The 16,643-nt window shown below is 35.2% G+C and overlaps 1 protein-coding gene across 1 annotated transcript in view; it reads left to right on the top strand.

Annotated features, from left to right (window-relative positions):
- LOC310939865 (netrin receptor UNC5C-like) overlaps positions 1-11,736 on the top strand; it is a gene marked incomplete at both ends in the record, with an annotated part of 201,882 nt that extends 190,146 nt beyond the window's left edge. Inside the window, one exon of the mRNA XM_083904714.1 lies at positions 11,574-11,736. Coding sequence (XP_083760840.1) covers positions 11,574-11,736 — 163 coding nt within the window. The remainder of the gene's footprint in view (positions 1-11,573) is intronic.
- Positions 11,737-16,643: the final 4,907 nt, after the last annotated feature.

The following is a 16,643-nucleotide window of genomic DNA, read 5'->3' as shown; positions in this document are numbered from 1 at the left end:
ATTTGGTCCAAAATTGGACAAAAACGACATACTATACTATGTCGTCCAAAATCTGACCATTTTTTTGAAAAACGTTTTTTTGGTCCTAAACTTGACAAAAACGTCACACTATACTATGTAGTACCTTATACTATACTATGTCTCCAAAATGTGACCATTTCTGGGGAAAAAACATTTGGTCCAAAATTGGACAAAAACGACATACTATACTATGTCGTCCAAAATCTGACCATTTTTTTGAAAAACGTTTTTTTGGTCCTAAACTTGACAAAAACGTCACACTATACTATGTAGTACGTTATACTATACTATGTCTCCAAAATGTGACCATTTTTTAGAGAAAAAAAATTTGGTCCAAAATTGGACAAAAACGACATACTATACTATGTCGTCCAAAATCTGACCATTTTTTTGAAAAACGTTTTTTTGGTCCTAAACTTGACAAAAACGTCACACTATACTATGTAGTACCGTATACTATACTATGTCTCCAAAATGTGACCATTTTTGGAGAAAAAAATTTGGTCCAAAATTGGACAAAAACGACATACTATACTATGTCGTCCAAAATCTGACCATTTTTTTGAAAAACGTTTTTTTGGTCCTAAACTTGACAAAAACGTCACACTATACTATGTAGTACCTTATACTATACTATGTCTCCAAAATGTGACCATTTTTGGAGAAAAAGAATTTGGTCCAAAATTGGACAAAAACGACATACTATACTATGTCGTCCAAAATCTGACCATTTTTTTGAAAAACGTTTTTTTGGTCCTAAACTTGACAAAAACGTCACACTATACTATGTAGTACGTTATACTATACTATGTCTCCAAAATGTGACCATTTTTTAGAGAAAAAAAATTTGGTCCAAAATTGGACAAAAACGACATACTATACTATGTCGTCCAAAATCTGACCATTTTTTTGAAAAACGTTTTTTTGGTCCTAAACTTGACAAAAACGTCACACTATACTATGTAGTACCGTATACTATACTATGTCTCCAAAATGTGACCATTTTTGGAGAAAAAAATTTGGTCCAAAATTGGACAAAAACGACATACTATACTATGTCGTCCAAAATCTGACCATTTTTTTGAAAAACGTTTTTTTGGTCCTAAACTTGACAAAAACGTCACACTATACTATGTAGTACCTTATACTATACTATGTCTCCAAAATGTGACCATTTTTGGAGAAAAAGAATTTGGTCCAAAATTGGACAAAAACGACATACTATACTATGTCGTCCAAAATCTGACCATTTTTTTGAAAAACTTTTTTTGGTCCTAAACTTGACAAAAACGTCACACTATACTATGTAGTACGTTATACTATACTATGTCTCCAAAATGTGACCATTTTTGGAGAAAAAGAATTTGGTCCAAAATTGGACAAAAACGACATACTATACTATGTCGGCCAAAATCTGACCATTTTTTTGAAAAACGTTTTTTTGGTCCTAAACTTGACAAAAACGTCACACTATACTATGTAGTACTTCATACTATACTATGTCTCCAAAATGTGACCATTTTTAGAGAAAAAAAATTTGGTCCAAAATTGGACAAAAACGTCATACTATACTATGTCGTCCAAAATCTGACCATTTTTTTGAAAAACGTTTTTTTGGTCCTAAACTTGACAAAAACGTCACACTATACTATGTAGTACTTCATACTATACTATGTCTCCAAAATGTGACCATTTTTGGAGAAAAAAAATTTGGTCCAAAATTGAACAAAAACGACATACTATACTATGTCGTCCAAAATCTGACCATTTTGAAAAAAAAAATTTGGTTCAAAATTTGACAAAAACGTCATACTATACTATGTCGTCCAAAAATGGTCAAAAACGTCATGGTATAGTATGTTGTCCAAAAATGGTCAAAAACATCATAGTATAGTATGTTGTCCAAAAATGGTCAAAAACATCATAGTATAGTATGTTGTCCAAGAATGGTCAAAAACGTCATAGTATAGTATGTCGTCCAAAAATGGTCAAAAACGTCATAGTATAGTATGTTGTCCAAAAATGTTAAAAAACGTTATAGTATAGTATGTCGTCCAAAAATGGTCAAAAACGTCATAGTATAGTTGGTCGTCCAAAAATTGTCAAACACGTCATAGTATAGTATGTAGTCCAAAAATGGTCAAAAACGTCATAGTATATAGTATGTCGTCCAAAAATGGTCAAAAACGTCATAGTATAGTATGTCGTCCAAAAATGGTCAAAAACGTCATAGTATAGTATGTCGTCCAAAAATGGTCAAAATTGGTCAAAAACGTCATATTATAGTATGTTGTCCAAAAATGGTCAAAAATGTCATAGTATAGTATGTTGTCCAAAAAAGGTCTAAAACGTCATAGTAAAGTATGTCGTCCAAATATGGTCAAAAACGTCATAGTATAGTATGTCGTCCAAAAATGGTCAAAAACGTCATAGTATAGTATGTCGTTCAAAAATGGTCAAAATTGGTCTAAACGTCATAGTATAGTATGTTGTTCAAAAATGGTCAAAATTGGTCTTAAACGTCATAGTATAGTATGTTGCCAAAATCTGACAATTTTTTTGAAAAACATCTTTTGGTCCAAAACTTGACAAAAACGTCACACTATACTATGTAGTACGTCATACTATACTATGTCGTCCAAAATGTGAACATTTTGAAAAAAAAAATTTGGTTCAAAATTTGACAAAAACGTCATACTATACTATGTCGTCCAAAAATGGTCAAAAACGTCATAGTATAGTATGTTGTCCAAAAATGGTCAAAAACATCATAGTATAGTATGTTGTCCAAAAATGGTCAAAAACATCATAGTATAGTATGTTGTCCAAGAATGGTCAAAAACGTCATAGTATAGTATGTCGTTCAAAAATGGTCAAAATTGGTCTTAAACGTCATACTATAATATGTCGACCAAAATCTGACAATTTTTTTGAAAAACATTTTTTTGGTCCAAAACTTGACAAAAACATCACACTATACTGTGTAATACTTCATACTATACTATGGCGTCCAAAATGTGACCATTTTTGAAAAAAAACATTTTGATTCAAAATTTGACAAAAAACGTCATAGTATAGTATGTCGTCCAAAAATGGTCAAAAACATCATAGTATAGTATGTTGTCCAAAAATGGTCAAAAACGTCATAGTATAGTATGTCGTCCAAAAATGGTCAAAAACGTCATAGTATAGTATGTCGTCCAAAAATGGTCAAAATTGGTCTAAACGTCATAGTATAGTATGTCGTCCAAAAATGGTCAAAAACGTCATAGTATAGTATGTCGTTCAAAAATGGTCAAAATTGGTCTAAACGTCATAGTATAGTATGTTGTTCAAAAATGGTCAAAGTTGGTCTTAAACGTCATAGTATAGTATGTTGCCAAAATCTGACAATTTTTTTGAAAAACATTTTTTGGTCCAAAACTTGACAAAAACGTCACACTATACTATGTAGTACGTCATACTATACTATATCGTCCAAAATGTGACCATTTTGAAAAAAAAAATTTGGTTCAAAATTTGACAAAAACGTCATATTATACTATGTCGTCCAAAAATGGTCAAAAACGTCATAGTATAGTATGTTGTCCAAAAATGGTCAAAAACATCATAGTATAGTATGTTGTCCAAAAATGGTCAAAAACATCATAGTATAGTATGTTGTCCAAGAATGGTCAAAAACGTCATAGTATAGTATGTCGTCCAAAAATGGTCAAAAACGTCATAGTATAGTATGTCGTCCAAAAATGTTCAAAAACGTCATAGTATAGTATGTCGTCCAAAAATGGTCAAAAACGTCATAGTATAGTATGTCGTCCAAAAATGGTCAAAAACGTCATAGGTCCAAAAATGGTCAAAAACGTCATAGTATAGTATGTCGTCCAAAAATGGTCAAAAACGTCATAGTATAGTATGTCGTCCAAAAATGGTCAAAAACGTCATAGTATAGTATGTCGTCCAAAAATGGTCAAAAACGTCATAGTATAGTATGTCGTCCAAAAATGGTCAAAAAAGTCAAAGTATAGTATGTCGTCCAAAAATGGTCAAAAACGTCATAGAATAGTTGGTCGTCCAAAAATTGTCAAACACGTCATAGTATAGTATGTAGTCCAAAAATGGTCAAAAACGTCATAGTATAGTATGTCGTCCAAAAATGGTCAAAAACGTCATAGTATAGTATGTAGTCAAAAAATGTTCAAAAACATCATAGTATAGTATGTCGTCCAAAAATGGTCAAAAACGTCATAGTATAGTATGTCGTCCAAAAATGGTCAAAAACGTCATAGTATAGTATGTCGTCCAAAAATGGTCAAAAACGTCATAGTATAGTATGTCGTCCAAAAATGGTCAAAAACGTCATAGTATAGTATGTCGTCCAAAAATGGTCAAAAAAGTCATAGTATAGTATGTCGTCCAAAAATGGTCAAAAACGTCATAGAATAGTTGGTCGTCCAAAAATTGTCAAACACGTCATAGTATAGTATGTAGTCCAAAAATGGTCAAAAACGTCATAGTATAGTATGTCGTCCAAAAATGGTCAAAAACGTCATAGTATAGTATGTAGTCAAAAAATGTTCAAAAACATCATAGTATAGTATGTCGTCCAAAAATGGTCAAAAACGTCATAGTATAGTATGTCGTCCAAAAATGGTCAAAAACGTCATAGTATAGTATGTCGTCCAAAAATGGTCAAAAACGTCATAGTATAGTATGTCGTCCAAAAATGGTCAAAAACGTCATAGTATAGTATGTCGTCCAAAAATGGTCAAAAACGTCATAGTATAGTATGTAGTCCAAAAATTGTCAAAAACGTCATAGTATATGTATGTTGTCCAAAAATGGTCGAAATTGGTCAAAAACGTCATAGTATAGTATGTTGTCCAAAAATGGTCAAAAACGTCATAGTATAGTATGTTGTCCAAAAATGGTCAAAAACGTCATAGTATAGTATGTCGTCCAAAAATGGTCGAAATTGGTCAAAAACGTCATAGTATAGTATGTCGTCCAAAAATGGTCAAAAACGTCATAGAATAGTTGGTCGTCCAAAAATTGTCAAACACGTCATAGTATAGTATGTAGTCCAAAAATGGTCAAAAACGTCATAGTATAGTATGTCGTCCAAAAATGGTCAAAAACGTCATAGTATAGTATGTTGTCCAAAAATGTTCAAAAACATCATAGTATTGTATGTCGTCCAAAAATGGTCAAAAACGTCATAGTATAGTATGTCGTCCAAAAATGGTCAAAACGTCATAGTATAGTATGTCGTCCAAAAATGGTCAAAAACATCATAGTATAGTATGTCGTCCAAAAATGGTCAAAAACGTCATAGTATAGTATGTCGTCCAAAAATGGTCAAAAACGTCATAGTATAGTATGTCGTCCAAAAATGGTCAAAAACGTCATAGAATAGTTGGTCGTCCAAAAATTGTCAAACACGTCATAGTATAGTATGTAGTCCAAAAATGGTCAAAAACGTCATAGTATAGTATGTCGTCCAAAAATGGTCAAAAACGTCATAGTATAGTATGTTGTCCAAAAATGGTCGAAATTGGTCAAAAACGTCATAGTATAGTATGTCGTCCAAAAATGGTCAAAAACGTCATAGTATAGTTGGTCGTCCAAAAATTGTCAAACACGTCATAGTATAGTATGTAGTCCAAAAATTGTCAAAAACGTCATAGTATATAGTATGTCGTCCAAAAATGGTCGAAATTGGTCAAAAACGTCATAGTATAGTATGTCGTCCAAAAATGGTCAAAAACGTCATAGTATAGTATGTTGTCCAAAAATGGTCAAAAACGTCATAGTATAGTATGTTGTCCAAAAATGGTCGAAATTGGTCAAAAACGTCATAGTATAGTATGTCGTCCAAAAGTGGTCAAAAACGTCATAGTATAGTATGTTGTCCAAAAATGGTCAAAAACGTCATAGTATAGTATGTCGTCCAAAAATGGTCGAAATTGGTCAAAAACGTCATAGTATAGTATGTCGTCCAAAAATGGTCAAAAACGTCATAGTATAGTACGTCGTCCAAAAGTGGTCAAAAACGTCATAGTATAGTATGTCGTCCAGAAATGGTCAAAAACGTCATAGTATAGTACGTCGTCCAAAAATAGTCAAAAATGTCATAGTATAGTATGTCGTCCAAAAATGGTCAAAAACGTCATAGTATAGTATGTTGTCCAAAAATGGTCGAAATTGGTCAAAAACGTCATAGTATAGTACGTCGTCCAAAAATAGTCAAAAATGTCATAGTATAGTATGTCGTCCAAAAATGGTCAAAAACATCATAGTATAGTATGTTGTCCAAAAATGGTCAAAAACGTCATAGTATAGTATGTCGTCCAAAAATGGTCGAAATTGGTCAAAAACGTCATAGTATAGTATGTCGTCCAAAAATGGTCAAAAACGTCATAGTATAGTACGTCGTCCAAAAGTGGTCAAAAACGTCATAGTATAGTATGTCGTCCAGAAATGGTCAAAAACGTCATAGTATAGTACGTCGTCCAAAAATAGTCAAAAATGTCATAGTATAGTATGTCGTCCAAAAATGGTCAAAAACGTCATAGTATAGTATGTCGTCCAAAAGTGGTCAAAAACGTCATAGTATAGTATGTCGTCCAAAAATGGTCAAAAACGTCATAGTATAGTATGTCGTCCAAAAGTGGTCAAAAACGTCATAGTATAGTATGTTGTCCAAAAATGGTCAAAAACGTCATAGTATAGTATGTCGTCCAAAAATGGTCGAAATTGGTCAAAAACGTCATAGTATAGTATGTTGTCCAAAAATGGTCAAAAACGTCATAGTATAGTACGTCGTCCAAAAGTGGTCAAAAACGTCATAGTATAGTATGTCGTCCAGAAATGGTCAAAAACGTCATAGTATAGTACGTCGTCCAAAAATAGTCAAAAATGTCATAGTATAGTATGTCGTCCAAAAATGGTCAAAAACGTCATAGTATAGTATGTTGTCCAAAAATGGTCGAAATTGGTCAAAAACGTCATAGTATAGTACGTCGTCCAAAAATAGTCAAAAATGTCATAGTATAGTATGTCGTCCAAAAATGGTCAAAAACGTCATAGTATAGTATGTTGTCCAAAAATGGTCGAAATTGGTCAAAAACGTCATAGTATAGTACGTCGTCCAAAAATAGTCAAAAATGTCATAGTATAGTATGTCGTCCAAAAATGGTCAAAAACATCATAGTATAGTATGTTGTCCAAAAATGGTCAAAAACGTCATAGTATAGTATGTCGTCCAAAAATGGTCGAAATTGGTCAAAAACGTCATAGTATAGTATGTCGTCCAAAAATGGTCAAAAACGTCATAGTATAGAACGTCGTCCAAAAGTGGTCAAAAACGTCATAGTATAGTATGTCGTCCAGAAATGGTCAAAAACGTCATAGTATAGTACGTCGTCCAAAAATAGTCAAAAATGTCATAGTATAGTATGTCGTCCAAAAATGGTCAAAAACGTCATAGTATAGTATGTCGTCCAAAAGTGGTCAAAAACGTCATAGTATAGTATGTCGTCCAAAAATGGTCAAAAACGTCATAGTATAGTATGTCGTCCAAAAGTGGTCAAAAACGTCATAGTATAGTATGTTGTCCAAAAATGGTCAAAAACGTCATAGTATAGTATGTCGTCCAAAAATGGTCGAAATTGGTCAAAAACGTCATAGTATAGTATGTCGTCCAAAAATGGTCAAAAACGTCATAGTATAGTACGTCGTCCAAAAGTGGTCAAAAACGTCATAGTATAGTATGTCGTCCAGAAATGGTCAAAAACGTCATAGTATAGTACGTCGTCCAAAAATAGTCAAAAATGTCATAGTATAGTATGTCGTCCAAAAATGGTCAAAAACGTCATAGTATAGTATGTTGTCCAAAAATGGTCGAAATTGGTCAAAAACGTCATAGTATAGTACGTCGTCCAAAAATAGTCAAAAATGTCATAGTATAGTATGTCGTCCAAAAATGGTCAAAAACGTCATAGTATAGTATGTTGTCCAAAAATGGTCAAAAACGTCATAGTATAGTATGTCGTCCAAAAATGGTCGAAATTGGTCAAAAACGTCATAGTATAGTATGTCGTCCAAAAATGGTCAAAAACGTCATAGTATAGTACGTCGTCCAAAAGTGGTCAAAAACGTCATAGTATAGTATGTCGTCCAGAAATGGTCAAAAACGTCATAGTATAGTACGTCGTCCAGAAATGGTCAAAAACGTCATAGTATAGTATGTCGTCCAAAAATGGTCAAAAACGTCATAGTATAGTATGTTGTCCAAAAATGGTCGAAATTGGTCAAAAACGTCATAGTATAGTATGTTGTCCAAAAATGGTCGAAATTGGTCAAAAACGTCATAGTATAGTACGTCGTCCAAAAATAGTCAAAAATGTCATAGTATAGTATGTCGTCCAAAAATGGTCAAAAACATCATAGTATAGTATGTTGTCCAAAAATGGTCAAAAACGTCATAGTATAGTATGTCGTCCAAAAATGGTCGAAATTGGTCAAAAACGTCATAGTATAGTATGTCGTCCAAAAATGGTCAAAAACGTCATAGTATAGTACGTCGTCCAAAAGTGGTCAAAAACGTCATAGTATAGTATGTCGTCCAGAAATGGTCAAAAACGTCATAGTATAGTACGTCGTCCAAAAATAGTCAAAAATGTCATAGTATAGTATGTCGTCCAAAAATGGTCAAAAACGTCATAGTATAGTATGTCGTCCAAAAGTGGTCAAAAACGTCATAGTATAGTATGTCGTCCAAAAATGGTCAAAAACGTCATAGTATAGTATGTCGTCCAAAAGTGGTCAAAAACGTCATAGTATAGTATGTTGTCCAAAAATTGTCAAAAACGTCATAGTATAGTATGTCGTCCAAAAATGGTCGAAATTGGTCAAAAACGTCATAGTATAGTATGTCGTCCAAAAATGGTCAAAAACGTCATAGTATAGTACGTCGTCCAAAAGTGGTCAAAAACGTCATAGTATAGTATGTCGTCCAGAAATGGTCAAAAACGTCATAGTATAGTACGTCGTCCAAAAATAGTCAAAAATGTCATAGTATAGTATGTCGTCCAAAAATGGTCAAAAACGTCATAGTATAGTATGTTGTCCAAAAATGGTCGAAATTGGTCAAAAACGTCATAGTATAGTACGTCGTCCAAAAATAGTCAAAAATGTCATAGTATAGTATGTCGTCCAAAAATGGTCAAAAACGTCATAGTATAGTATGTTGTCCAAAAATGGTCAAAAACGTCATAGTATAGTATGTCGTCCAAAAATGGTCGAAATTGGTCAAAAACGTCATAGTATAGTATGTCGTCCAAAAATGGTCAAAAACGTCATAGTATAGTACGTCGTCCAAAAGTGGTCAAAAACGTCATAGTATAGTATGTCGTCCAGAAATGGTCAAAAACGTCATAGTATAGTACGTCGTCCAGAAATGGTCGAAATTGGTCAAAAACGTCATAGTATAGTATGTCGTCCAAAAATGGTCAAAAACGTCATAGTATAGTACGTCGTCCAAAAGTGGTCAAAAACGTCATAGTATAGTATGTCGTCCAGAAATGGTCAAAAACGTCATAGTATAGTACGTCGTCCAGAAATGGTCAAAAACGTCATAGTATAGTATGTCGTCCAAAAATGGTCAAAAACGTCATAGTATAGTATGTTGTCCAAAAATGGTCGAAATTGGTCAAAAACGTCATAGTATAGTACGTCGTCCAAAAATAGTCAAAAATGTCAAAGTATAGTATGTCGTCCAAAAATGGTCAAAAACATCATAGTATAGTATGTTGTCCAAAAATGGTCGAAATTGGTCAAAAACGTCATAGTATACTATGTTGTCCAAAATTTTACCAAAAAGTCATACTATAGCATATCATCCAAAATTTGAACTAAAAAAGTCATCATTTAGTTCATGAAGAATTAAATCAGGCTGAAACTTCTCTTAACTCTTGTTCTAATATTCTCTTAACTCTTGTTCTAATATTAAATATATGCTGCAATCTAGAAGTTAAAAGGTTAGGATGCTATTTCTCGTCGTGTCTGACTCACAGGTGTCATGCTCAGTTTCACCATATCCAGATGTGTGTCAGGATGAGTCAGTCTCATCTCGAGGTTCATTTACCTGCGGCTCCCAAAGCAGAGGCAGATATTGAGAGGATAATTGAGCCCAAGTGCACATAATTGTCCCAACTGGCAGCCGGCTCATGATGCAGTCTGTTAATCTGAGCACCAAATATTCCTGAGAAATGGACAGCGAGCCAAATTGTTGTTTACTTCCCCTATTCCTGTTAAAAGCTTACTCAAAAGGGAGCTCTGACAAAGACACGCCGTCTTTTATGCTCTCTGCTCTCGTGCAAACGGCCACAACATGTCAGTTCGGCTTCAAAGTATGACTCACATTTTTGTTGTCGTCATGACGGCACACGACAAACGCTCAGAACTCTCCGTCCGTCCGTCCGTCTGTCCGGCAGAGTCCGTACTTCACCGGATGATGCTGCGAAAGAAAGGAGCAGAGCAATATTATCAGTAGCAGAAACGTACACAAAAAGAAGACCTGTAGGAGAGGAAAACAGTGACTCAAAGAAGCCGAGGAGTCGCATAAATGCTTGTGTTTGTTTAAACAGTACTAGAGTGTGCCAACAGTGCAATCGCAGGATTTACACGGGAACACAAAGTTTTTTTTTTTTTTTTTTTTTACATTTCCAACAGGACTCAGATTTGATGGCTTTTCCACGTCAAATCCGCAGTGAGATCTTTGTCACAGATGGCTCATCGTCAGACTTCTTGGCTCGCACCATTATGTACTTTATTCACCGCAGCAACTAGAAAAACCAGTTCTCTCTCTGTGTCGAGTTCTTCTCACTATTTTTTTTTTTTTTACTCTACTTAAATATCAATGTGCACCTTTGTGCTTTGTTTCAAGACATTTGAATGGAACACTCACTTCTCACCATGTCTATCAGCTTAACATCGGATTAGTTTAGATTATGAAGTATTCAGGTTCAGATCAACAATATCTTTTTTAAGCTACCGTCTTGTATGAACATCCTGGTACTTATACATATATGTATATGTATATATATATATATGTGTATTTGTATATGTATGTGTATATATGTACGTATGTATATATATATATGTATATATGTGTATATGTATGTATATATATATGTGTGTGTGTGTGTGTATACGTGTATATGTATATATGTAGCAGGATGTTGATTTAATTAATTTAAGATAAATAATAATGATGAAAGTCTTAAATTAATATATATTTAATTTGTTTACACAAAATTTAAGAATTTTTACATTTTAAATATGTGTGTGTTTGTATATACATATGCATATACACACACATATATGTATTAGTAGCAATTAATGTCTTATTCTTATCAAGTAAATAACCATATAACTAAAGTTTTAAATACACATATACATATATATTAGTAGCAATTAATGTTTTAATGGAGTGAAAGTGTGTTTATATTTACTAAAAACCCTTGACCCACCTCTTGATTTTTTTCCCCCAGATACCTGAACTACTTTGCCACCAAGTCCAGTCCAACAGGTGTGATCTTAGATCTGTGGGAGGTCCAGCACTTTCCCGACGGAGGCCTTAATGAACTGGCCGCCGTGCTGGAAGAGATGGGTCGCCGTGACGGCACCCTCGCCTCCATGACAACAGAACATTGACGAAGCAAAAAAAAGAACAACAAACAAACAAACAAACAAATAACACACGGTTGCCCCAGACAGTGACGGAACTCTGAAGAACACTACGCACGTGGAATTCTCTCCGGAGGAGGATGCTGCAGCGAGGGGGCAATGAACGACTTTGATGTGTGGAGCGAATGAAAAAGTTGTTGCCATGGTGATTGAGCAGCAGTTAAATACCACGGCGCCCGCGCCGACACGGTAACGGACAAGAACGAGAAGGCTCGAGCTGGTGCTGCAAATTATGTGTATTATTTCTCTCTCTGTGTGTGTGTGTGTGTTTGTGGGATGTTGCCGTGTCACAGAGATATAAACCACACAAACAAGAGTCTATCAGGAACAAACAAAAACACACGCCTAACAACAACAACAACAACAACAACAACAAAAGACGTCGTCTCATGTAACACGAGTTGTTCTCTTGCTGTTACTTTACACGGAAAAAAAGATGAGGGGAAAGAAAGAAAGAAAAAAAAAGGCAACCAGCGCAGCGACCTTGAAATTCTCTATAGGAATGGAACAGAATCATTAAAGGGAGGCGGGGGGTTAAACTGATTACAGTGAACTGGGGAAAAAGGAAGTAAGGGAGATAAATAAAGGGATTACAGTGGGACAGGAACATCTAAACATAGAATGATGGGGGAGACAGGTGATCATCTGAAAGAAAATGGAACACAGGTAATGAGATAAAGAAGTGATCCCTCTGGTCTCCGGTGAGCCTTGAGCTGTACGACGTGTTTTGACCAGTACAGTTAACTTTTCTTTTATATAGTTTCCGAGGGAACGCTCCATGTATTCCATGTGTCCATATGTGTGGATTGTTTTTTTTTTTTTCCTGCAAAACAAGAGTTTATGTCAAGGATCCTGACCAGAAACAAGTCGGCGGACAATAACGTTCACTTACGGAGTTTAAAAAGGAAAAGGCGGGGCCGCAGTACTTGATCAAAAACACCGTCCACTTTACTTTTTAAAGTCGCGCATCTCATTTTTGTAAAAGAAAACAAAAAAAATACATATTTAATTTTATACTTTCATTCGTTAAAGCGTCTGTTTTGAGGTATATTTACAATTAAACTTATGATGAACAGATAAAGAAGCAGATTTACTTTTTTATACTACAGTACACATATTTAGTTTTTAAAAAAAATACATCTTTTTGCTCAGGAAGCAAGACGAGTACACAGTAGATGCTGTGTTCTGCTCATATCACACATTCAAAAAAGTTTAACTTCTACTCCTCTGTTTGACCCCAGATAGAGAGAGGAGAGTTGTTTTGGTGGTGATGCATGCTGGGGGAATTCCAGTCGCTAAAAAAACCCACGAGAGACTGTCGGGGCTTGTTTCTGGACAGGGTCCAACAACGCTGAGGGAAGAGAGAGACCAAGCAAAAATAGGGATGAACTACATCAAAAGTGACATCAACTGTTTCTAAATATACATTTAAAAAACACAGATATCATATGATGACAAATGCGATAACTGTACACGGATTTGTCCTCGCATTAATGTGTGTATTAATGTGTCTTGACGCCATGCCACGTATAATCACCAACCATGACTTTGCTGGTCACTAGCACCATCCAGTGGCCTTTGAACGAATAACAAGCACTTTCATTTATTTTTATTTTTTATTGTCGTCTCAAACATGTAAATATATGATTACCATATTCATCATAAGGACCTTGTATTACCATAACATTTGTGTTCAGTAATCTTTTTTTTTTTTTTTTTTTTAATTGTGTTATTTACATTTTTTTTTTTTTTTTTTTACATTAGATGTGAACTGTGGGGGGTGAAATCTGTAACATATCAGTACGGTTTTTTTTTCCCCCTCAGTATTCTGTCCGCAACTAACATTCCAACGCGTCATGTGTATGATAATGAAAAATAGTTGCAATTTAGGGATAAAAATCAGGATAACCGGAACCCCGACAGACAATGACGTCTCCTTTTCTGACAAGAGGACGAGCCTTATTTTTGTTCTTTCTTTTAAAAAGTGGCTTTCGGTTCAAATGAGACGCATATGGATATCTGTGCTCAGAACTTACGGAGAGACGCCATATACGAAACTAAGATACCGAGGAAGATGCTGCGAAGAAAACTACCACGTAGGCTCCATTAACACTGGTGCAAAAGGTCAGCCGTTTGCCTGCTTATGACAGATTCCCTCTGCCCACACACAGAAAACATGACGACATTGATTTCTCACATTGATTTTTTCCCTTTTCTGTTTGTGTTCAGTTAAGAATCAACCCCCCCCCCCTTTGGACCAGTGTTGGAACAGTAGTGTAGTAGTACACACACAGCCTTAAGAACCAAATTAGAAAAACAAAAAAAACAACAACAATGTGCAAATGGTTAAAATGAGAGCGAGTGGATGATGTTTTTGTAATATTTTAACTTGCTGATGTCAGGGTGCGAGGAAATGAAAAGGGAAGATTTGTGCGTGTTTTACGAGGATAAAAAGCCTATTTCACAGCAAAACACGAACCCAAAGGTAATTAGTGACGACGGTTTCTTTCATGCGACGTGATCATCTACGGCAGAGTTCAGTCATTAACGGTTAGATTAAAACTAGTGCTGGGCACGTCGACGTTAACGCATGGCGCGTTTCTACGACGACCGTGAATCCTGATTGCTAAAATGAGTCTCTAAAGTAACGTTAAACTTTAAAAACAGAGGCACACATACGCAGTACAACAACTACGCTGGTTATTTGAAGCGCTGCTCTTTCCGTTTAATAAACAGACCGCTCCAGTTCCACTGTAGTCGCGCTAACAGCGCTAAAGGCGCTAACGCAGCTAACGTAGCTATCTGGTAAGCGGTGCTGCGGCACGTAAACACGACTTCACGCGCGTCTTTTTCCGGTCAGTCGTCATGCGTAATGTGCGTTAACGTTGACACCACTAGCGATGTTAACCGCCATTAGCGCGTTTGCCTGCCCAACACTAATTAAAGCAAAAAGGTTTCCATTTGAGGAGAGGACGCGTCGGCGCCTCCTGCAGGTGATTCCCTCGTGATGTGAAAAGTGGAAAAAGAAAGTAGTGTTTAAGATTATGAAAAGTGTGTATAAAAAAAAATATTTTTTAATCCACAGTATGTACAGTTGTGTACTGTCAGCTATATTTGGCAAACTTTCAGAATATAAAAAGAACAGTACAGTTAGATACTAGTTTGTATGTGTAAAGTTTTTTGTTTTCTTTTTTTAATTTAAGTTTCTTCCTTTTTTGTAAAAGCTGTGTCTACTATGCAAACTTGGCATTGGTTATCCTGATAGAAGTCTATAACTAGAGCTGTTCCTGTAAAAAAAAAAGAAAAACGCATTGTTATTTTACTATAAGGAGTGATTTCATTTGATTAGTGCAGGGTAATGTCGGTCCATTTTAGCTAATTCTGGCACGCTTTTCATGAATCTTGCTCAGTCTTGCTGAATGCTTGCCTCTCTATCTCCTCGTAATTGTTTTCTGTACAAACTGTAAGAAAGAATTTTTAAAACAATTAATAAATTATATTTATAAGCAATGCTGAAATCATGGGAGTGCCTTTTGGTGGCTTATTTCGACCACACCGTTTCAGGGGAGTCGTTTATTAGTCGTATGGGGGGAATGCAGTTTGTCCTTTTGGTTTTTTACATCTTTAGCTTAGGGAGCACATATTCACCATTAACTAGGTGCTTATTAGCATGCACATAAGTAGCATACTAGCCCTTTATTAGTAATTATTAAACGTGTATTAACACCTTATTCAATATGCAAATGTTTTCATTTTCGATTAGCATTAGCATAGCTAGCTGGCGTGGCTGAGTCATAACATCTAGCTACGCTAATGCTAATCGAAAATGAAAACATTTGCATATAGAATAAGGTGTTAATACGCGTTTAATAATTACTAATAAAGGGCTAGTATGCTACTTATATATGTTAAAGTGTTACCCTTTCTGGGAACTCCCCTATTTCCAGGCTCTTCAGTTGGATAAAGTGGCGCCAAAGTGGAGGAAATTGAAACAGAAAATCCCCTTTTATTGCCACTGTTTAACATGCTGTGTGCTCAGCAGCGCTGGTGGATTGTAATGAGGTGTGACACCTTTTTTTTTTTTCTTTCTTAAACAAAGAAAAGATATAGAGTAAAAAAAAAAGAAATAAAAAAACTGCAGAGTGACTTGTTAATATACTCCTCATCCAAACCACCACAAACTGTGCACCAGCCACGTGGATGAGTGAAACACTTTATTATCATTATTATGGAGGGGGAATGTTCAACCCTTTTTTTTCTCGCCCGGATAAAAACACCACTTTCCTCTCACAGGCGACACAAGTACAGATTAAATAAGGCAACAACAACAACACAACCATACATTGGTGACTAAACCCCCTATAATATGAGTCAATGACGACAAAAAAGGGTTTTACAAATGCTTTTTTTGAAGGAGAAATGGCACCGCTGTGGTGGAAGACGAGACAAAAGGGGTCAGAAATTAAATAAATTAACATTCTGTGGCTAATATGAAGGAGAAATTCATACGATCGGAGCTCAGTTTCATTTTTCATGTATGAGGCTCTGTGGTGGGGGTCAGGTGACCCTTGTCATGTCCACAGGGCTCGTTCTGATGGTGTGAAAAGACACTGTGTAAAATGTTATATTTTAAATGGTCAAGCTGCCTATAAAATAAAATATTTCATCAGCCTTGTTATCACTCTGTATTATTATAATAATAAAAAAATCCTCCATAATAAATTAATTGTGGTGGTTCCTAAACTAACTAACAAAGTCACACATTTAAAAAATCACTACAGCAGTGACAGCAGTTTCACCTTCCTGTAATTGCCACAAAGCGCCTACAGGTGGCACCGATCCACTTCTGTCAATCATAAGGAGACACAAAGGCC

Source organism: Microchirus variegatus, assembly GCF_963457635.1.
Source record: "Microchirus variegatus genome assembly, chromosome: 18".
In the NCBI taxonomy this organism is placed as follows: Eukaryota; Metazoa; Chordata; class Actinopteri; order Pleuronectiformes; family Soleidae; genus Microchirus; species Microchirus variegatus.
The sequence above is the reverse complement of the archived record's forward strand: the minus strand, read 5'-3'. Positions and strand labels throughout refer to the sequence as shown.